Source organism: Panthera tigris, chromosome D1, assembly GCF_018350195.1.
Source record: "Panthera tigris isolate Pti1 chromosome D1, P.tigris_Pti1_mat1.1, whole genome shotgun sequence".
NCBI classification, from domain to species: domain Eukaryota; kingdom Metazoa; phylum Chordata; class Mammalia; order Carnivora; family Felidae; genus Panthera; species Panthera tigris.
Window position 1 is genome coordinate 65976382 of NC_056669.1, and position 23621 is coordinate 66000002.

A 23621-nucleotide genomic window follows, 5' to 3' on the forward strand; every position below is an offset into this window, starting at 1 on the left:
CCTAATATCCTGAATCACAGAAAGTATACAATTGCATACTTCAGCAGGTATTTGCAATATAAAGTAATTTAGCATGATGAGACCACTGATTGGCATGTCAATGTATTGTGTTTTATTTTTGTGAAACTTCCAAAACAGTTCTTAAAAATATCTTCTCTTAACAGAAGACCATGGGGGAAGGGAAGGGTAAAAATATAGTTACAGAGAGAGAGGGAGGCAAGCCATAAGAGACTCTTAAATACAGAGAACAAACTGAAGGTTGATGAGGGGATGAGGGAGAGGGGACAATGGGTGATGGGCATTGAGGAGGGCACTACTTGGGATGAGCACTGAGTGTTGTGTGTAAGCGATGAACCACAGGAATCTACCCCCCAAACCAAGAGCACACTTTACACAACGTGTGTTAGCCAATTTGATAATAAATTAATATTGAAAAAAACTTCTCTTGCACTACTCAATATTTCTTTTAAGCCATATTCTACTGCAAAGTTAATAAAATATTGTTTAATTAATGTTGTTCCCCTCATCCAAGCACGTATAACAACCCTTCACTGATCATATCTGGATGTCAAAACTTGGTATCAAAGAGCTACATAATAATAACATCAAGGGGGTACCTCTGTGGCTCAAGTTGGTTAAATGTTTGACTCTTGGGTTTCGGCTCAGGTCATGACCTCATGGTTGGTGAGATCAAGTCTTGTGCAGGGCTCTGCACTGACAGTGCAGAGCCTGCTTGAGATTCTCTTTCCCTCTCTGACCTTTCCTGGCTCATGCATGCTCTCTCTCTCCCTAAATAAATAAACTTAAAAAAAATAATAACATTGATATTAGCTAATAGTTACATAGCACTTGCTATGAACCAGAATTTCTCTTATCTATTGCTGTGTAAAAACAACAGCACAAAAGTTAGTGGCTTAAAAACAACCATTTCAGGGGCACCTGTGTGATTCAGTGGCTCAGTTGGTTAAACCTCTGACTTCAGTTCAGATCATGATCTCACAGTTCATGAGTTCAAGCCTCGTGTCAGGCTCTGACAGCTCAGAGCCTGGAGCCTGCTTCAGATTCTGTGCCTCCCTCTCTTTCTGCCCCTCCCCTACTCTCTCTCTCTCTCTCTCAAAAATAAATAAACACAAAAAAAATTTCATTATCTCTTACTACTTTATAGGTTGACTGATGGTTAAGGAGAATGGGTTCTGGACTCAGACTACTTGTGTTTACATAACTTTGGGTAAGTTACTTAATTTTTTGTGCTTTATTTTCCTCATCTGTTAAATAAAGATAAAAGGGTTTTTAATCCCATACTTCTCAAGGTTATGATTGTGAGGATTAAATGGCATGGTACATATAAGTTGCTTCATACAGTGTCTGGTACCCAGGAAGTGTTCAATCAATGCTAGGTATTATTATTATTATTATTATTATTATTGCATTTTGTAAGTTCTTTTTCCCCAAATCAATTATAATAAATCACAAGTTCCTCAAAGATAGAAGCTACATCTTCTATGGTAAGGCTCCTCACTTAGCTTACCAAAGGGTTCTGAACATAAAGATTTGAATATATACTTTTTGATTTAAATCAATAGGTGCAATGAATTCAAACAGGTAGCCTTCATTTTTCATTAATCTATCTTGCAGAATTTTAAATTTAAAGACCTGAAGAAAGGCACAAAGTTATTTTTTGGTCCCTAAAAGCACCATTCCCCTTCCTCACAAAGTCTAGAGAGTACTATCTTTATAATAATGTCTACTGGTAAAGTATGTTATTAAGCTATATGAGATATCTTCAGCATTTTCACAAAGGTAATGGCAGACTCTCTGGGTTTAGGACCCTTAAAGATTCCAACTGCGCAACTTTTAAGACACTGATGTCCAGGCCTCGGTCCCAAAGATCTTGGTTTTAATTGGTTTTTGATGGGAGTTTTGTATCAGTTGTCTTTAAAATCACTCCAGGTGTCTTGCACTGTTGGTGGGAATGCAAACTGGTGCAGCCACTCTGGAAAACAGTGTGGAGGTTCCTCAAAAAATTAAAAATAGACCTACCCTATGACCCAGCAGTAGCACTGCTAGGAATTTACCCAAGGGATACAGGAGTACTGATGCATAGGGGCACTTGTACCCCAATGTTTATAGCAGCACTCTCAACAATAGCCAAATTGTGGAAAAAGCCTAAATGTCCATCAACTGATGAATGGATAAAGAAATTGTGGTTTATATACACAATGGAGTACTACGTGGCAATGAGAAAGAATGAAATATGGCCCTTTGTAGCAACGTGGATGGAGCTGGAGAGTGTGATGCTAAGTGAAATAAACCATACAGAGAAAGACAGATACCATATGTTTTCACTCTTATGTGGATCCTGAGAAACTTAACAGAAACCCATGGGGGAGGGGAAGGGAAAAAAAAAAAAAGAGGTTAGAGTGGGAGAGAGCCAAAGCATAAAAGACTCTTAAAAACAGAACAAACTGAGGGTTGATGGGGGGTGGGAGGGAGGGGAGGGTAGGTGATGGGCATTGAAGAAGGCATCTTTTGGGATGAGCACTGGGTGTTGTATGGAAACCAATTTGACAATAATCTCATATATTAAAAAAATATAAATAAATAAATAAATAAATAAATAAATAAATAAATAAAATAAAATAAAATCACTCCAGGTGAATAATGCGCAGCAAGGATGAGTAATGTGCAATCACGGATCCAGGCCAAAGGATTAAATCTCATATAGAGCAATGAGTTAATCTGGAATCAGAGGACTTGGGTTCTTGTACTGAACATTGGATAATCAATTCAATTCAATTCAATTCAACAAAGTTTTTGGTGACATGTTCTGGGCCATTTAAAGATGGGAGTGGGTTTATGACCTTTTTTGAAAGTGGAGTTTAAGCTTTTCTTCAAATGAAATTTTATTTGTCAATTCAATGTATATAAGAGACACACAAAGGAAGTGAGTTGGAGTTAGGATTTTGTCTATATGACATTAAACTTCCCAGTGTTCTTCTATGTAGGAAGCTGACTCTCTAACCCTGCATTTTCCTCCTATAGTTTTGGTAACACACTTGTTTCTTACATCATGTTGCAGATTTTACTTTTCTTGGGGCACAACTGAAATGAGGACAAGCAATTGTCACAGAGTTGTGGGTTGCACAAGAATCCTGGCCCAGGAGGGTCTCTATCTGCTTAAGCCCTGTCGGAGGCACTATACTATATGCCCAGTTTCTGACTTCTCACCTAAGACGGTCACATGTATGTTCTGAGCCAAATTAGGAATAGCTACTTTTCTCCAGTTGTTCTCAGTAATATTAAAAGAAAACCTAACAAATACATTATGTATTCAATCATATAAACACATTCTCAACTTTTCATGGAAATACTTTAAGGCAGTAAATATAAAAGCCAAAGCTTTTTGGGACCTAGATATTCAAACAGTATAACATTTTCCCATTACTACACATCATGTCAATGCTCCCAAGTGGCTCATGTACTTTTAATTGCATTATTTAAAAAATTTGAAATATTCTCTAAGTAATTTAAAAATCTATAGTCTAATATTTTCTTCCAACCCTCATGTTGCCTATAAATAAAATCCTGTCTAGTCTAGGCCTGTATAATTCATAATCATCTCCCCTCCACCCTCTCCCCCAAGTTTTATAATAGGTGGGACAGTGGGTGGGAATAGCAGAGATCTTACTGGTTCTAAGCAAAATCAGAGTGGACATTAAGGCTGGCTAGTTCCTTTCTCAATTTGGGGGACAGTTTATACTGTATTCTATATATGATGACAGCAAAGTAAGAAGAGATATACTTTTTAAAATTTTGGTTTTTTTTTACATTTATTTATTTTTGGAAGACAGAGACAGACCATGAGTGGAGGTGGGGGAAAGAGAGAGAGGGAGACACAGAATCTGAAGCAGGCTCCAGGCTCTGAGCTGTCAGCACAGAGCCCGACGTGGGGCTCAAACTCACAGACCTCAAGATTATGACCTGAGCTGAAGTCAGACACTTAACCAACCGAGCCACCCAGGTGCCTCAGAAGAAGTACACTTTTGAGAGAAGTCCATTTTCTCTAGAAGTTGAAAATATTCAAACAAATTTTCATGTTTTGATTAAGTTATTCTGTTGTAAAATTTTATTTTTAAATTAGTATGTCAGGAATTATTTGACTGCCCTGGAATCCTGCCACAGGATCCAGGATATTAAGTACACTAAGTCTGAGGAAGAATCAGAAACATACTTACAGAGGACCCAACTCTGCAGCCCTGTCTGACTTTTCAGCAGATGGATGCTGCCTCCCTTCAGTGCATTTTCAGTATATTTTCTCTAAAGAATATGTACTTGGAGGAGCCAACAGAATACATCAAATTCCATGCTACTGTGGAATAAATTAGAGCCTAGCTTTAGTCATAATTATATTTCCTTTCTCATTGCTTTCCTGTGAAATAAATGATTAGTTTAATCATTTATAAGTGCCATTAGTTAATGGCACTACATAACCTACTAAAAGACTGCTCAAATTAGCAACTTTCTTTTAACTTCTATTCCAAAAGTAGGGATTTAGTATTTTCTCCTAATCTCCTACATGTGAGTCTCTTAAGCTGTCTCATTCTTTGGCTTTTCTTCCTTTTCTCATTCCTCAGATTTTTTCCAAGTTTCTGACCTTTATTATTTTCTTTTCTTTCTCCTCCCAACTGGGCTTGGTACTCCTCTCTCTTTACAAGACTCTCAAATTCATATCTTTAGCTAGACCTATCTTTCAGGTTAAAACTCTGCAATTCTCATTGTTTCCTGCACAGCTCAACACAGTTTTATAGCAGCGGCTACAGACTGGCAGTTTGAATTTCTTTTGTTTTGAATTTTATTATTAATAATTAGGAAAAAAATTAAAAAATTTTTTTATTACTTACTTATTTTTGAGAGAGAGAGAGACAGACAGAATGTGAGTGGGAGAGGGTCAGAGAGAGAGAGAGAGGGAGACGCAGAATCTGAAGCAGGCTCCAGGCTCTGAGCTATTAGCACAGAGCCCAATGCAGGGCTTGAACTCACAAATGGTGAGATCAGACCTGAGCCAAAGTCGGATGCTTAACCAACCGAGCCACCCAGGCGCCCTGTGGAAAAAAAATTTAAAAGCAGATGTCTTCTTTGAAAAGTGTGGGACCTAGTAACACTATGCCCTCATTTTTGCCTGACAAGAAATGACTGGAACTAAATACATGAAACAAGCATTCTCCAGTTCTGTACACTTTTCCCTTCAATCATTTATATTACTCGCCTGGTTTCTTTAAGCATTTGAATTTGCAATCTTATAAAAGAGGATAGGAAGAATAGATAGCAGGCTTGAATAGAACTTTTAGAATCCTTCTACTCAAGTGTCAAATGTTTAGGGACAGACTGTTTCTAAACACTAAACACTAAACATGCTTCTAAATACGTGATATGATACCATTGGGGAATTAGTCAAATATCTTGTTTGTTTTCCATTCAAGTAATCAGCATATGACCTTTTAATAGGGAGTGTATAGGCTGATAGGTAGAGTGGGGTATGTGTGTGTGTGTGTGTATGGAGAGAAGGCTGTTGTTATGGAGCCCTTGGACGGTTGTCCCAAAGTTCTCTTGATCTAAGAGCAATACATAAACCACATCCTTCATTCTTCAACCCCACCCCTTCCCCACATTACTGATCTGTTCTAGCCATCAAAACTCAACACAGAGCCAATAAGAATTAATTGCACAGTTGGTTTGAGGGTTGATTCTTGTATTAGACAATTAGTGTGTACACCTGTAGGACTTTTTTTTAATGTTTTATTTATTTTTGAAAGAGAGAGAGGGAGAGACAGAGTAAGCATGGGGGAGGGGCAGAGAGAGGAGACAGAATCTGACGCAGGCTCCAGGCTCTGAGCTGTCAGCATAGAGCCTGACGCGGAGCTTGAACTCATGAACCGTGAGATCATGACCTGAGCTGCAGTCAGATGCTCAACCAACTGAGCCACCCAGGTGCCCCACATAGGACTTTTTAAAAATGTTTATTTATTTTTGAAAGAGAGAGATAGAGAGTGCATGCATGAGACCGCACAGGACAGGGAGAAGCAGAAAGAGATGGAGACAGAAGATCCAAGGCAGGCTTTGTGCTGACAGCAGCGAACCCAATGCGGGGCTCAAACTCACTAACTGTGAGATCATGACCTGACACTTAACTAACACTGTCAGACACTTAACTGACTGAGCCATCCAGGTACCCCACCTATAGCATTTTTGATTGGCTTTCATCACATTCGTAACACTTCCTGGGAGAACTGAGTTAACTTGACAAGAGGAAGGGAAGAGGAGAAAGAGGAGCAAAAGGTACAATAACAAAAAAAATCAGTAGCAGTCATTAACATTTATTGAAGGTTTACCTTCAAGTGCAGTAAGCATTTTACACGTGCTATTGCATTTAATGCTCATAATAATCCAGCAAGGTAGATACTATTATCATCCTTATTTGTAATTAATGACATTGGGGCACAGAGAAGTAAAGTAACATGTCCAGGAGCCATTAAAGTCCTGTCAGTGTGACTCTGATGTCCAATTACTAGATGGCAAAATTTGTGAAGTTGGATGGGAACTGAATTTTGGAAGCTGTGTACTCTGTAGTGGTTAAAGTGATAGACTCTGGAGTTAGCCAAAATGGAGTATGAAGTCTAGTTTTAATCTTCAAAAAACAACTTTGGCCTTTGTTGATCTTTTGTACCATATTTGTTTTCACATTTTATTAATTTCCTTCAGCCATTATTAAGGACGAATTATGTACCAGATACAATCTAGGAGATGAGGATATACCAGTGAACAAATGAAGCTTTTTGCTTTGCTGGAGTCTACATTCAAGTGGCAAGACACAAAAAATAAATGTAATAAACATATGTGATGCACACACACAGGGAAAGGAGAGTAGCAGTGCTGGAGAGGGATGGGTAGAATTTTAAATAGGGCTATCAGGACAGGTCTTACTGAAAGTGATATTTAGGCACAGACATGAGAAAACTAAGGGACAAAATCATGAAGTTAATTTGGGGAAGTAGTTCTGAGTAGGATAAGAGGCCACTGGAGGGTTTTGAGCAGAAGAATGACCTGATTTGACTTACATTTTAAAAAGGTAACTCTGCCAGCTATGTTGACAATGGAATGTAAGGGGCAAAGGTGAAAGCAGGGAAATCAGTAAGAGGATAATAATTCAGGGAAGAGATGACCATGGCTTAGAAACTGTTTCCTTAAATTATAAATATGTCTACAAATTTCAGTCTCTCCACCCAATACTGAAGGCTCTAGGTTCCAGGTATTGCTAAATGTCTTCAAGTTAGTTGCAGCTTAAAGCCATGGCAGCAGATCACGTCAAATTCCTGCTTCTTTTCCATCTTTCACTCTGTAATATTTCTCTTACTTTCTTGTGCTTAGTTATGCACTTAATAAGATATTTGTATTTATCCTAGATTTTTAGTGTTCTATTGCTGCTGCTGCTGCTGCTGCTGCTGCTGCTGCTGCTGCTGCTGGTGTGGGGGGAGGGGTGTTTCAGAATATCTGGTATGCTATATTGCCAGACTGAAAAGTCCTTAGAATTCCACCTTTTCCTATTTATTAGTTGTACGACCATTGCAAGGTTTTTAAATTTATCTAGACCCAGTTTCCTCAGATATGAAATTGAGACAATAATAGTTAGACCATGGGGGTTATTATGAAGATTATGACACAATTAACATAACGTACTTAGCCACAATGCATGGCACACAGGAAATACTAAACACATTTTTACTTTCCTATAATCCTCCTCATCACCACCCTTGCAGCATCTCATGCATAGCAGGTACTCAATAAACAACTGCTGAAGTGATCTATTGAAAATGAGTTACAAACTGCAGTGTGCTTAGTGGGAAAGAGGTTCGCCTTTCCCACTGGTTTGTCTCTAAATGTATATCATGACCACAGCCAACTACATAAAAATGTTACAAGAACTCTTGCCACCTACTCCTTTAAGAAAATGGATAGGGGTTGTACTCATACAGCTGTGATTCATTAAATGTCTTCAGTAAAATACCCATGCTGTGTTTATTGCCACCTCCCACTACTCCAGGACCAGAAGTGGAAGGGGAGGTAACAAGCCAAACATCAGACCTAACAATCTCATGCCTCCAAGAATAGTCAGTTTATGCAAACAGAGGGAAAGAATGTAGGATCTCTCCTCTGTAACTTGTGGGTCCCACTGAGATGCTAGGTCTTTTTTCCTTCCAGGCAGTGTTTTTTCAGGACGGCTGCAGCTGACTGGTGGCAGTGGGTAAGCTGTTCATTAGGTTCCCTGGAGGAGGCTCAGGGCTTCCTCTTTCCACGAAACTATTCCATTCATTAGCTATTTAAATGAGATATTATCAGACAAAAATTTAAGTGTTCTCTACCTTAAAGTGAGGATAATTAAGTTTTTTTCCATAAAATATACATTATTTGAATTGCAAGTCACACACAATCTGGGCTGATTAATGTAAGTAATTCTAGAAAAGTGGGTAAAAATTTGGTCTCACGAAGAGCAGTTGGCTTTCCACTAAAAGCAAAATTTTATTTTATAACCTGAACTAGTCATGAAGGGAATCTAGCATAAAACAACAGATGGCTCAGAGCTAACTCAATTCTTCTCCTGAAATCAGCTCTCAGTCCTTGTGGTATTTATGGTAGCTGGGTACCATCTATCATCCCACCATTCCCTACAAAGAACAGCTCAGCACATGTTCATAATATATTATTAAATATTATATCATATATATTACATATATCATATAATGTTAATATATTATTAAAATAATAAAAATATTTTCCCAAGGTTTAAGAAGTTAAAGTGGCTTTTAGTATGGCTTATTTTTTTACTCTGATAATATCTTTGTGGGTATATATTTTTTATTTCATAGTGAATTCTGTATACAAATCAGAACTTCAAGTATTAGAAAATCCATGAGGAACTGAGCCTGGGTAGCTCAGTTGGTTGAGCATCCTTCTTCAGCTCAGGTGAGGATCTCACAGTCTGTGAGTTCAAGTTCTGTGGGGCTCTCTGCTGACAGCTCAGAGCCTGGAGCCTGCTTTGGATTCTGTGTCTCCCTCTCTCTATGCCCCTCTCCCACTCATGCTCCGTCTGTCTGTCTGTCTGTCTGTCTCTCTCTCTCTCACATATAAACATTAAAAAAAAGAAAAAAGAAAATCCATGAGGGAAAAATTATTTCATGAGCTTACACTCTGTTTTCTAAAACTCAGATAACTGAGTTTTAGATAAGCCCAGATTTTAGATAAGAGGAAGTCAGACGATGTCTTAGGGAAGAATTTAAAAGTAGCATAATTATATCTAAAACATGGAATATTGGGGGTTTGGAAAGCTTCTTCTGGGTTGGTGTACACATGGAGATTTGGGGAGAGAGGTGCACCTGGAGAGAGCATGGGAGCTATGCACCCTTTCCCCATACCTGGCCCTTCCCATCTTTTCCATCTGGCCGTTCCTAAGTTATATCCTTTCATAGTAAACTGGTGATCTAGTAAGTAACATGTTTCAGAGTTCTGTCAGCTGCTCAAGCAGATTAATGGAATCCAATGAGGTGGTCAGACGCAAAGTAATTCCTCCTAGATTCTTAGGGGAAGATGATGTCAGAATAGGAGGATCTTAAACTTGCCTCATCTTATAGATACAACTAGATAACTATCAAATTATCCTAAGTACCCCAAAAATTGACATGAAGACTGGTAGCACAAACTCCACAACGTAAGGTAGAGAAGAAGCCATATCAAAGAAGGTAGTAAGTGTGGGGACATGGTTTAGGGGAGAAATGGATCCTGGCTGCTACAGAGGGGAGGGAGAAAGCTGTGGTCATGGAGAAGGGTGAGAGAGACAGAGAGAGAGAGAAACATACAAGGAGAACATTTCCCTATGGCCACTGGCTTGGAAGGTGAGAGGGGCTGAATTTCATGAGTTCTTGCAACCAGAGAGGTTTAACACCTGAAGTTTTTAGTGTCAGCAGGCTGGGCTCTGGGAAAGTCTGGCGGCATCAGGGATGCTCTTGGAGAGAAAGCAGGCAAAGAACCTCAGGACAGATGGTGCGGAAGTAGTAATTTGAAGAGTGAAGGGCACACAGTGGGGAGATTATTTGCTCTTCACGGAGTGTGTTCCATCCAGCACTCACAGAGAGACCACTATGGCAACAAAGGAGCCAGCCAGCACAAATTTTTCATTCCTGCCCCTCAGCATAAGCATGGGCCACCTATGGGAACTAGTACAGTGCACATAGTGGCTGCCTAACTCACTTATACACTAAGATCCTGGTTGGGACTGTCTGTGATCTGGTGGGACTGCCCTTCTCAGTCATGCTTACCTTAGTCCCAGTGTGGCAGGCACTTTCATCAGAAGACCAGCACAAACCCCAGCCCACACCACGTCTCCTAACGAGGGAGTTCTGCTGGGACTCAGTTCTGGAGAAATTGGTGTCAGGTCTCATTTCACAAGTAGACTGGAGCACACCTTATTAAAACTTGCCACATTCAGGCCAGGGATCAAACACTGTCCACAATATGCAAGGAGAGCCTCTGCAGATGACTGGCCTGAAGGATAGAGTGCCCAGAACACAAGAGCAGAGCACACATAACACACACCAGAGATACTCCCTGAAGCATCAGGCCCTGGGCACTACATGACCGCTTCTTCATAAGGCCTTTACTTTCAGGAGCATGAGACATAACTGGTTTTTCTAACACACAGAAGCAGGCAGAGACTTAGACAAAATGAGAAAACAGAGGAATTTATCCCCAATGAAAGAATAAGATAAGGCCATGGCCAGAGATCTAAGTGAAACAGATATAAGTAACATGCCTGATGGAGAATTTAAATCAATGATCATAAGGATACTCACTGGACTTCAGAGAAGTGTGAAAGATGCCAGTGAGACCATTAAGATAGAGATAAGGAATAACACAGCAGAGATAAAGGGCTCAATAAATGAAATGACAGAAATGAAATTCCATTGATGGAATGAACAGCAGGAAAAAGCAGGGGAACAAATCAGTGACCTAGAAGACAAACTATTGGAAAGCAATGAAGCTGAACAAAAGAAAGAAAGAAAAATTATAGAAACAAGAATAGACTTAGGGAACTCAGTGACTCCATCAATTATAATAACATTTGTATTATAGGAGTCCCAGAAGAAGAAGAGAGAAAAGAGGGCAGAAAATTTATTTGAAGAAATAATGGCTTAAAACTTCTTTAATCTGGGGAAGGAAACTGATATCCAGATCCAGAAGGCACAGAGAACCCCTAACAAAAGCGGATCCACACCAAGACATATTGTAATTAAACTGGCAAAATATAATGAGAAGGAAAAAAAATCTTAAAATCAGCAACAAAAAAGAAAACAGTTACTTAAAAGGGAAAACCCATAAGGCTATCAGCATATTTTTCAGCAGAAACCTGGCAAGCCAGAAGGGTCTGGCATGATATATTCAAAGTGCTGGGTGGGAAAGATCTGCAGCCAAGAATACTCTATCCAGCAAGGCTAACATTCAAAATACAAGGAGAAATAAAGAGATTCACAGACAAACTATAATTAAAGTTGTTCATGACCACTAAACTAGCTCTAAAGAAATACTAAAAGGGATTCTGTGAGTGGGAAAGACCAAAAGTGACAGTACAAAAGTAGGAATCACAAAAGCAGTTAAAATAAGTATTTCTATAAAAAATTCAAAGAACTTACAAAATAAAAGGATGTAAAATATGATTCTGTATACCTAAAATGTGGGGAAGACAGGAGTAAACAGTGGGTTCAACCTTAAATGGCCATCAACTTAATATAGACTGTTATGCAAAAGAAGTTATACACAAACGTAATGGTGACCACAAATCAAAAACCGCTAATAAATATTCAAAGAATAAAGAGAAAGAAATCAAAATATATCACTAAAGAAAATCAGCAAATCATGAAAAGAGAAAGACAAGAAAGGATCAGAGAAATCTTCAGGAACAATCACAAAACAATAAATAAAATGGCAATACATAACTATCAATAATTATTTTGCATATAAATGGACTAAATGATCCAATCAAAAGACAAAGGGTGACAGAATGGATAAAAAAACAAGATCCATCTATATGCTGCCTACAAGAGACTAATCTTAAACCTAAAGACATCTGCAGATTGAAAGGGAGGGGATGGAGAAACATTTATCATGCCAAGGGATGTCAAATGAAAGCCAGAGTAGCAATACTTATATTGGACAAACTAGACTTTAAAACAAAGACTGTAACAAGAGACAAAGAAGGGCACTATATCATAATAAAGGGGACAATCCAACAAGAAGACATAACAGTTGTTGAGGTTGAAGTTTAATTATTTGTACTAAATTATCCTTTGTGAATAAGTTTCTCTATAATATTAATAAAAGAGTCTTGATTAGTGTGGCTTTCATGTACACTAATGTTGAAGGATGCTCTAAGACTGGCAGAGTCAATAACAGAAAGAGGCTTCTGAAAAGAAGGAAAAGAGGAGAAAATGAGGAATAAGCCCAGGAAATCATGGAAAGTTGATTAGAAAACCTGATCAAGAAGCCCCCCCATATGAGGAAGAGAACAAAACTTACACTTATCAAGGCCTGAACCCAGAGAGAAAGGGCAAAAGGGGAAACAATTATGATGAATCACAGCGTCATTATGTTCAGGGAGAGTACCTTCATTGTTGGCATTCTTTAGTAGAACATTTCACTTTGTTTCCTATTTGCTTACTACTAGCGATTTTCATGCCTGCCTACCCTACATGATAATCAAGTACTAGACAGCAGAAACCATGTCTTATGCATCACCACAACTCATACAATGCCTAGTACAGGGTTTTACACAAAGGAAGCAGGTGAAATACAATTTTCTACCAGGTGGTTAATGTAACTTTACATTTATAAGTAACAATGTTTCTTCAAATCTCCAAACTCCACAGTTGTCTTATATCACTAGTTTAAACAGTGAAGACAAACTAATATTAACAAAGAATAGTAATTCCAAAGTATTATAATAATTCACAGTTTCTCAGAAGTAGGGGTTTTCCAGGACTAGGAAAAAGGAGCAGCCATCTAAAACTGGAAAGAAACAGTGGGAGAAGCAAGAAGAGGATGTGCTGAGAGGGGAGGAGGAAGGAATGCTAAATTGTCTGAAAGAATAAGAATATGAAGGGAGGAAATAAAAGCAAGACACTATCGCTCTGGCCATTCTAAAATTCTGCTGTGCTGGAGGCATCTGCTGTAATAAGCACATTCATATCTTTTCCAGGCCAAATCTGGATTCAGCCCAGTGTTGATGTCTGTCTTCACTCTCTCTGCTAATTTATTTTTAAGCTAAGTATTTTATTTTACAGCAAAAAAAAAAAAAAGATGAAAAAAGACCCTTTGTCACCCCTCTCCCATTTTTTTGCCAAAAATGTAATCCTTTGAGACCTGTTGTAGGAAATTCAATGTATCCAGATCATGAAGTTTAAGAAAAAAAAAAATTCTTTTCCTGTTTTGTAGATATTTAAGAACCTCTCTTGTCAAGTATTTACCAACAGAGGGGAAAAAAAGGACTGATGAAATATCTATTTTTTATACTATTATAAGATTTTTTCTAGCAATAATCTTAATACCATGAATGTGGGTTCATCTGGATTCTATCAGTTAGAATGATGTATAAGCTGTCATATCTATAGTGGGATAAGTAGGGTCCCTATTAATGATTAGTTATTCAAGTAACTTCTAAATCATCAGAGAAGTACAGAAGTGATTCTGGTATGATTTTGAGTACTTAGTATGTTTTCTATTAGAAATATGTGGAAATTAGAGATTTACATATAATGACACATGACAGTTATTTACTAACCATAGCATACAATTAATCAACATTTCCTGACTTTGCCCCCTCTAAGCCCAAGCTTAATGAAGTATCCTTGCCGGATATATGGATGACCCTAATTGGAGAAATGAGGGGACAGGAGTGATGTCAATTCAGTACCTCTAAGCAAAAAGATGAAAAGTTCCTAGAATTATGCTTTATAAATTGGAACTCACTTGGGGAATCTTATTGTAGTTAAAGAATATGAACTCTGGAGTCAGATAGAACTGAGTTTGAGTCCTGGCTCCTCTACTTACAAGCTAAGTGGTATAGATTCCTTCATCTTGAAATGGGAATAGTATTCATTGATCTGGATTAGGTACTGCATGTCAAATGTAGCATCTTATACTAGGTAGTCAGAATTAGCTGTTATTATTATTGCTGTCACCTTCCTCTGGATTTATGTTCTTTGCCATGTTCTATTCAATGCATAGGCTTACACAAGAAATATCAGGTATTATGCTAAATGAAATAAGTCAGAGAAAGACAGATATCATATGTTTTCATTCATATGTAGCATTCGAGAAACTTAACAGAAGACCATGGGGAAAGGGAAGAGGAAAAAATAGTTTCAAACAGAGAGGGAGAAAACCATAAGAAACTCTTACACAAAGAACAAACTCAGGGTTTATTGGGGGAGGGGAAAGGGGGAAATGGGTCATGGGCATTGAGGGCACTTGCTGGGATGAGCACTGGGCATTGTATGTAAGCGATGAATCACGGGAATCTACTCCCAAAGCCAAGAGCACACTATATACACTGTATGTTAGCAAACTTGACAATAAATTATATTTAAAAAAAGAAAAAGAAGAAATATTAGGTTTTGGATGCCTGGGTGGCTCAGTGCATCCTAACTCTTGATTTCGGCTTAGGTCATGGTTCCTGAGATAGAGCCCCATGTCAGGCTCTACGCTGACCATTGCAGAGCCTGCTTGGGATTCTCTCTCCCTCTCTCTCTCTGCCTCTCCCCTCCCATCATGAGTGCTCTCTCTCTTTCTCTTGCTCTCTCTCAGAGTAAAGAAACTTAAAAAAAAATGAAATATCAGGTTTTGACATGAATGACTCAGATTTTAGTTAACTCATTTTGGGGGCAGAGGTTGGGAGAAGAAATACTTCTAGTTTGGTGGCAGAAACGTCATCACTCAGGAGATGGCTCCGGCAATTCTGTGCTTCTCTGTGCTTCAACGTTCACAGTTTCTCTGACTGATTAGGTAAGCTAGGTTTACACAAGTAACTTTTTTTAGGTAGTGCTCAACAGGTTTTCCTATCACATCACCCTGAATTTACCTCCCTGCCTTCAGCTTTTATATTTTGAAGTAGAAATAATACCTAGATCTCAAATTTATATACAATCAGTTAAGTTAAGTGGATGTTCATTTAGAATATATAAGGAAAAGTTACAATCTAGCAACAAAAAACCTAAACAGCTGTAAAATTATGTTTTACATCTCACATTTTTTTCTGATGTATTTATTAAAAGAGAATTTAATCATACCTTACATTTTGAATTAGATACAATTTGAAACGATACAGAAGGTGACCTAAGTACTCTGGGTATGGAGAATTCTTAATTAATAATTAACAGTCCAAAGAAATCTTCTAACAACATGGGCAAACTTCAAATACGTTATACTCAGTAAGAGAAGCCAGACATAAAGGAACATATATGATTACGTTTATATGAAATGTCCAAAAAAGACAAATTTATAGAACAGAAGGTATGTTAGTGGCTGCCTGGGAATGAGAAGTGGCTGCAAATGGGCAGGAGGTTTCTTTTGAAATGATGGAAATATTCTAAAATTATATGGTGTGATAGTTGTACAAATCTGTAAATATACTAAAAATTGTTAAAATATACACTTAAAAGGAGTGAATTTTACGGTATATAAATTATACCTCAACAAACCTGTTAGTAAATATGAACCTTCCATGTGGCTGGTTGCTAGGGAAGATATTCTTTACATGTTGAATGAAATAAGAATTTTAAAGAGGGCATAAATCTACTTCTATTGGGAATGAGAGACCGAATAATGCTCTTATAAAGTAAGACCTATCTTGATCAATAAATCATACTCAAAGTGCCATCTGTATATGGGAGATCTCTGGAATTTGATAAGGCATCACTTCAGGGGGCTTGAATTTAAGATAAACAGGGTATTTCTATTCCTCCCCAGGGTAAACACAAACTACAATGAGTACCAGGGAAGGAAGAAAGCGTCAGTTCTTCTGGGAGTCATTTTGAGCATCAGTAACCAACCGATACGCCTCAAAGAAGTAAAAAGAAGGGATCTGTCATGGTTTGATAGATTCTAGGGCAGTCTCTAGTTTACCTGGGTGATTAAGAACTACAATAGGGTAACTCTAAGATACATGGATCATGGAGGAGAGGGCATTACACAGTGGCTCATGATAAAAGGCTTTCACTATTGCTCACTATCAATTGGGAAAGAGTGATACAAGGGTATCCTATTTTAGTTCTACTTCTGCTGTGTTGGGTTTTAGCTTACTCTTTAATTCTTTTTATTCCAAAAAAAAAAAAAAAAAAACGACATTTAGACAGGAACCCCTGCTTCTGGTTCTTACTTTAACAATCATGATTTTTTTAATAAAAAGGACCAAATAAGTAAACCAAGTATAGCCCAATGTTATTCAGTAACTGTGAAATGTTCCTGTGTTCATAGCTGATTAATGAATATGAAAGGCCTTTAGACAATATGCTTCTTCAGGGTGAGGACCATGTGCTATTCACCTGCAATTCTGCAATAAATGCAAGCACAGGGCTTGCCACACCTACTGTCTGCTGAACTGAGAATGAAAGCATCACATAAATGCTAAACATAGTACAAATGTAAATGATTACATTATTTTTCACCATTAAAGTGATCCTTAACAATTTAAACCTAGCTGTTAAAGTACCACCTTGAAGAAAGGCTTCATAAGTTAAAGAAGCATGAGTTACATACAACTCATTAAAGGTAGAGAAAAGTGAGAGAACTGTAAGGGGGAAAATCCCCTAAATTTGTGGTGATTGTAGCATAAAAAATTCCCAAGGATCTAAGATAATGTTACAAGTAAAACATCATGGGATATTTTTACACAAAGTAAAGCTCTAAAAGATAAACATCACATTTCATCTGAGTCAATGAAATATTCTGCTCTTATGCTTAAGGTAAATACACACACACACAAACACAATCTTTTCATTAAGAAGAAAAAATATATGTAGTCATCCCAAAATAATTAGGTAGTAGTGTTATATACCTAATTATAATTAAGTACATGGAAAGATCTCCAAGATATGTTACTAAGTGAAAAAGGCAAGGTGAGAAAACACTGAATAGTTTGATTAGCTTCAAAGAGGTAATTTTATCTGTATTCTATCTGCTGGCAATAATGCATGACTTTTTTTAACCAAGAAGTCAACTGTTAGAGGATATGGGGTAGAGATGGGAAAGGCAGCTTTTGTTTTGCATTTTATATGTTTCTATAGTATCTGAATTTTCTAACCACAGCTATATATTTTATTTAAGGAAATGTCCATCCAGTTGATGGAACTGTGGACCAGTTTGATTTCTTGCTTATTATTTATTGTATTAGAAAGACTAATATAAACTCCTGGTGGCATGTCAATGGTTCACTCATGTGGCTGCCCATGTTGTTGCCTGGCATAGTAACTTTGTATATTGACATGTTCAATAAACTTCTGTTGCATTGAAAAAAAAAGACTAATAAATATCATTAAAAATATTTTCAAAGTAAGTTTAAGTAAGACAAACAGCTGAGTCCATTCTCTGAAGCATGATGAACAAGGCTCAGGAGTTTATATTGGTTGAACAGTTTGAGCATGGCTCATTTGCAATCTGTGGCCAGGATAATGCAATTTATATCTATAGAATTTTCCTGAATTATGCACCAGAAATAATTTCCCATAAGTCAAAAATTTATAAAGTATCTAAGAACTGGTATGATCCACCCTCTGTGTCAGTTATCAATGCATTATCTCTTTCCTCCAAATCTACCTTTCTTTGCCCTGTTGTGGGGCATTGGCGCTGGACTTGTAAACATTTCTCCTTTACCATCTGGCACAAAATTAAGTTTTGTCTGTGCTGAAGGGATACTGCAGTAGAAAGTAGTTTCTTTTCCTGGTTCTGGTGTGCTTTGTCCTTTAGTTCCTATGGCATGTACCTGCTATGGTGTGTGGGACACCCTGAAGCGCTTACCGTGTGTGATGTTTCAGTGGTACTCCAGATGGCGGCTTCACTTCCTGTCAAGTTTCACTGGCACCGTAGTGAGAGGGATTCCCAGAAAGTCTTGCCAGAACCCCAGCAGGTAGTTTCCTGCTTACCAGCTCTGGTCTGTGGCACCTCAGTGAATTTCTATGCTATCCAGTGGCCAAATCAACACCTCTCCAACAAGGTCTGAATCACAAGTCTTGTTGGGGAGGAGCCCTCTTCCAAGTTTTCTCTTTTTTTGGGTACTCTGCCTGAGCCCAAGAGATAGTAGCTGCTCCCTATATCTGATATTCCTGTGTTGTTTAAAATTCTCTTTACTTCTTGGCAGTTAATCCCCTGTTACTACTTAATAACTTAATAACTTTTCCTTAACTTAATAAACTTTTCCTGCTCATATTATTGGTGTGGTCACTGGCTCCTAATCCATGCCCAAACTAAAGCAAATCAAACCAAGCCAACAACAAAGAATTAAACCCATAAACCCACCCCTAAAACATAAATTTGAATTACTAAGTTTGATAACACAAACTTGATAAATAGTATGACATTTAGCCCAACTTATTAGCTAATTAAAAACTCTCACAAAACTAAAACCAGTGTGATGGTTTTGCACTGTGTAAAATAAGCTAAGCTAAGACATTTCTCAGAAATGTCTTTCTGTTCCAGGGTTAGGATTGGCCACAAGAGAAATTTCTCTAACATTTGGACAAAAATGAAGCAGCAGTCATTATACTCTGAAGGCAATATAGGATGCTATATCCTGCTACAGCTCATATACTTTGTCCCTGATCTGCTGACTCATGTTGATATGGGGAAGGGACTGAGCTCACAGTTCCTCCGTTTCCTGCCACATCTCCTTCAGCTTCTCCTAGCCTGGGGCCAGGTGCATGTGTAGCTCTATGGCCAACAGTGCTGTTTCTTTTGCAGGTCATCTGTATCGCTGAGGTTTGAAGAAGTGAGAGGTATACACAGATTCCAATTTGTCCTTGTTCTTCCCTGTGTTGTGACCTACAGAAACTTCAGGCCTATGGGCAAAGCCTAATTCAAAGTCTTCCACAAACTTTCCCTTTGTTTCTATAACAATATAAGGGTTGGTCCCTTATAAATTCCTTAATTATATAATTCTTGGTGCTTCTGCTATCATGATCAAACCCTAATACTGCAAAATGGTTAAATAATTCTGCTTAAAAAATCATAAGCAATGGGTCATTTGAGGAATTGAGTTTCATTTGTCAATTCTTATTTTCTCTAATATTTAAGTTTAAAAATACCTTAAATGTTGAAGGTAGGAAAGATTTAAAGTGCCATTTTCTTTAAAAATTTTTTTTAATGTTTGTTTTTCTGAGAGAGAGAGTGAGCAAATGTGGGAGTGGGGGGCGGGGTGGGACGCAGAGAGAGAAGGAGACACAGAATCCAAAGGAGGCTCCAGGCTCTGAGCTGTCAGCACAGAACCTGATGCAGGGCTTGAACTCACAAAGTGCAAGATCATGATCTGAGCTGAAGTCAGAAGCTCAACCAACTGAACCAGCCAGGTGCCCCTAAAAATGCCATTTTCTTTAACAAATGCCATGTGAGGCCCTATATGATGGCTAGTTAGACAGAGGACTGAGTTTTCTGGCTGCTCTGAGATATAGACACACCTTTCCTAGGTAGCTTAGGATCCAGGACAGCCTGGCCTATTTTTGTAACAGTGTTCTCCATGCTAGCAGCGGAATGAGATGAAGGGTGAGGGAGTTCAGAGAAGGCTGGTATGTATTCATTGAAGGAAAACTGGAATGGGCCTGGAGGTAGGGTTAAGCTGGGGAGGGAAGACCAAAAGATGATGCTCAAGCTCCAGCCATTAGTTTCTAAACCTAAAATTCATTTGTTTGGTATTTTTGAGATTTGTCTTTGTTTCCTGAGCATGTTCAGTATGACCTGCCAGTTCTCAGAAGTGTGAACATCATAAATTCCACTTTTTGTTTTAAAAGAAGAAGGGACAATAAGTAGGAAGAAAGAGGTATATGCAGTGACACAGCAGCAGAGAAAGAGTTCCTGATTATGGAGAACCTTTAAAGGTTAAGACCTTTAACTCAGAGACTGTGGACAGACTGAAATTAAAAAAAAAAACAAACCTGGCCTTATCAATAAATATTTATAAGACAATATCCTAGCCTCATGGAATTTACTTTCTGCAGTAGGGGAAAATACTCATATGTAAACAAACGAATGCATAATATAATTTCAGGTATTTCAGGTACAAATTCAGCTATAAAGAAAAATAAAGCAGGGCTGGAATGGCGGGATCTATCTTAGGAGATGATTTATTATTATATATTAAATTTTCTACACATAGTACAGTTGGTCCTTGAGCAATGTGGGGGTTGGGGCATTGACCCCTGTGCAGTCAAAAATCCACACATAACTGTTACTCCCCCCAAAACTTAGCTACTAATAGCCTAGTGTTGACTGGAAGCATTACAACACAAAGTTGATTAACACATATTTTGTATGTTATATGTATTATATACTGTATGCTTACGGTAAACTAGAGAAAATACTATTTAGAAAATCATAAGGATGAGAAAATACATTTGCAGTACTGTACTGGAAAGAATCCACAAATAAGTGGACCCGTGTAGTTCAAATCTGTGTTGTTCAAGGGTCAACTGTATGCAATAAATGTTATAATAAATATTGCTACAGATATATGTTAGACATACCGGGGGACAAGATTCATGTAGTTTTATGATAAATCAAACTACATACATTTACGTGAATCATAATGAGCTTACGTATAGACCAATGAAACTTACCCTGTAGAAAGCACTGGTCAAAGGGAGTAATGCTGCAGCAATGTTATATTCTTCTAAACTTGAACAATCCTTAAACAAAACAAAGAGAAATGAGCATTATTAGGACATTTACCAGAAATCACAAATATATGGAAACAAAAATCTAGGACACATTGTTTGCTGTCTTAAGGGGTTTTTACTTTTGTTCCAAATTGTCACTAAGTATTACTTAGGTAAATTTGAAAAAACAAAACAAAACAAAACAAAACTGTCCTTGAAGCACATTATTTATTTTATTTTATTTTATTTTATTTTATTTTATTTTATTTTATTTTATTTTATTTTATTTTATTTTTAATATATGAAATTTATTGTCAAATTGGTTTCCATACAACACCCAGTGCTCATCCCAAAAGATGCCTTCTTCAATGCCCATCACCTACCCTTCCCTCCCTCCCGCCCCCCCATCAACCCTCAGTTTGTTCTCAGTTTTTAAGAGTCTCTTATGCTTTGGCTCTCTCCCACTCTAACCTCTTTTTTTTTTTTTCCTTCTCCTCCCCCATGGGTTTCTGTTAAGTTTCTCAGGATCCACATAAGAGTGAAAACATATGGTATCTGTCTTTCTCTGTATGGCTTATTTCACTTAGCATCACACTCTCCAGTTCCATCCACGTTGCTACAGGGCCATATTTCGTTCATTCTCATTGCCATGTAGTACTCCATTGTGTATATAAACCACAATTTCTTTATCCATTCATCAGTTGATGGACATTTAGGCTCTTTCCACAATTTGGCTATTGTTGAGAGTGCTGCTATAAACATTGGGGTACAAGTGCCCCTATGCATCAGTACTCCTGTATCCGAAGCACATTATTTTAGAAACAAGACAAAAAAAATTTGGGAAAAAATTTTTAAGTTTTTATTTAAATTCCATTTAGTTAATACACAGCATAATATTAGTTTCAGGTGTAGAATTTAGTGATTCATCACTTATATACAACACCCAGTGCTCATCACAAGTGCAGTCCTTAATCCCCATCACCTATTCACCCATTCCCCACCCCCCCACCTCCCCTCTGGTGACCATTAGTTTGTTCTCTGTAGTTTCTGTTTTTCTAAGAGTCTGTTTCTTGGTTTGCCTTCCTCTCTCTTTTTTTTCTCTTTGTTTTGTTTCTTAAATTCCACATATAAGTGATATGATACGGTATCTTTCTCTGACTTATTTCACTTAGCAGAATACTCTTTAGTTCCATTCATATCCTTGCAAATGGCAAGATTTCATTCTTTCTGATGGCTAATATTCCAATGTATATATGTACATATATACACATCACTTTCTCTTTATCCATTCATCAGTAGATTAGACCTCTGGGATCCTTCCATAGTTTGGCTATTGTAGATAATGGTATAAACATCAGGGTGAATGTATCTCTTTGAATTAGTATTTTTGTATTTTTGGGGTAAATAGCTATTAGTGCAATTGCTGGATCCTAGTGTAAGTCATATTTTTAACTTTTTGAGGAAACTCCATACTGTTTTCCAGAGTGGAGGCACCAGTTTGCATTCACACCAACAGTGCAAGGGGGCTCCCCTTTCTCCACATTCTTGCCAGCACCTGTTGTTTCTTGTGGTTTTGATTTTAGCTATTGTGATAGATGTGAGGTGATATCTCATCGTAGTTTTGATTTACATTTCCCTGATGATGAGTGATATTGAGCATCTTTTCACATGTTTGTTGGTCATCTGTATGTCTTTTGGAGAAATGTCCGTTCATGTCTTCTGACCATTTTTTAGCTGGGTTATTCATTTTCTCGGTGTTGATTTTTATAAGACTTTGGTATATTTTGGATACTAACCCTTGATCCGATATGTCATTTGCAAATATCTTCTCTCATTCTGTAGCTGCCTTTTAGTTTTGTTGACTGTTTCCTTTGCTGTGCAGAAGCATTTTATTTTGATGAAGTCCCAATAGTTTATTTTTGCTTTTTGTTTCCCTTGCCTCGAGACATATCTAGTGAGAAGTTGCTACACTTGATGTCAAAGAGGTTACTGTCTCTCTTCTTCTCTAGGGAGTTTTTGGTTTCAAATCTGACATTTAGGTTTTTAATCTGTTTTGAATATATTTTTGTGTATGATGTGAGAAAGTGGTCTAATTTCGTTCTTTTGCATGTTATTGTTTCGTTTTCCCAACTGAACAGTTTTCCCAACACTATTTGTTGAAGAGACTTTTTTTTCCATTGGACGTTCTTTCACGTTTTGTCAAATGTTAATTGACTGTATAGTTGTGGGTCAACTTGCGGGTTTTCTGTTCTGTTCTATTTATCTATGTGTCTATTTTTGTTCCAGTACCATATTGTTTTAATCACTACAACTTTGTACTATAGCTTGAAGTCCAGAATTCTGATGCCTCCAGCTTTGCTCTTCTTTAAGGTTGCTTTGTGGTTCCATACAAATTTTAGGATTATTTGTTCTAGCTCTGTAAAAAATGCTGTTGGTATTTTGATAGGGGTTGCATTAAATGTGTAGACTGCTTTAAGTAGTATAGACTTTTTTTTTTTTAACGTTTATTTATTTTTGAGACAGAGCATGAATGGGGCAGGGTCAGAGAGAGAGGGAGACACAGAATCCAAAACAGGCTCCAGGCTCTGAGCTGTCAGCACAGAGTCCGAAGCGGGGCTTGAACTCACGGACCGTGAGACCATGACCTGAGCCCAAGTCAGG

General features: G+C 37.7%; 1 protein-coding gene across 5 annotated transcripts in view; it reads right to left on the reverse strand.

Moving 5' to 3' along the window:
* The window catches only part of SBF2 (SET binding factor 2), a 473279-nt gene that overhangs the window by 106259 nt on the left and 343399 nt on the right, over positions 1–23621 (reverse strand). For all 5 annotated transcript variants that reach the window (XM_042959198.1, XM_042959197.1, XM_042959196.1 and 2 more), the window contains one exon: positions 20922–20990. In XM_042959198.1, the coding sequence (XP_042815132.1) occupies positions 20922–20990 (69 nt within the window). The remainder of the gene's footprint in view (positions 1–20921; positions 20991–23621) is intronic.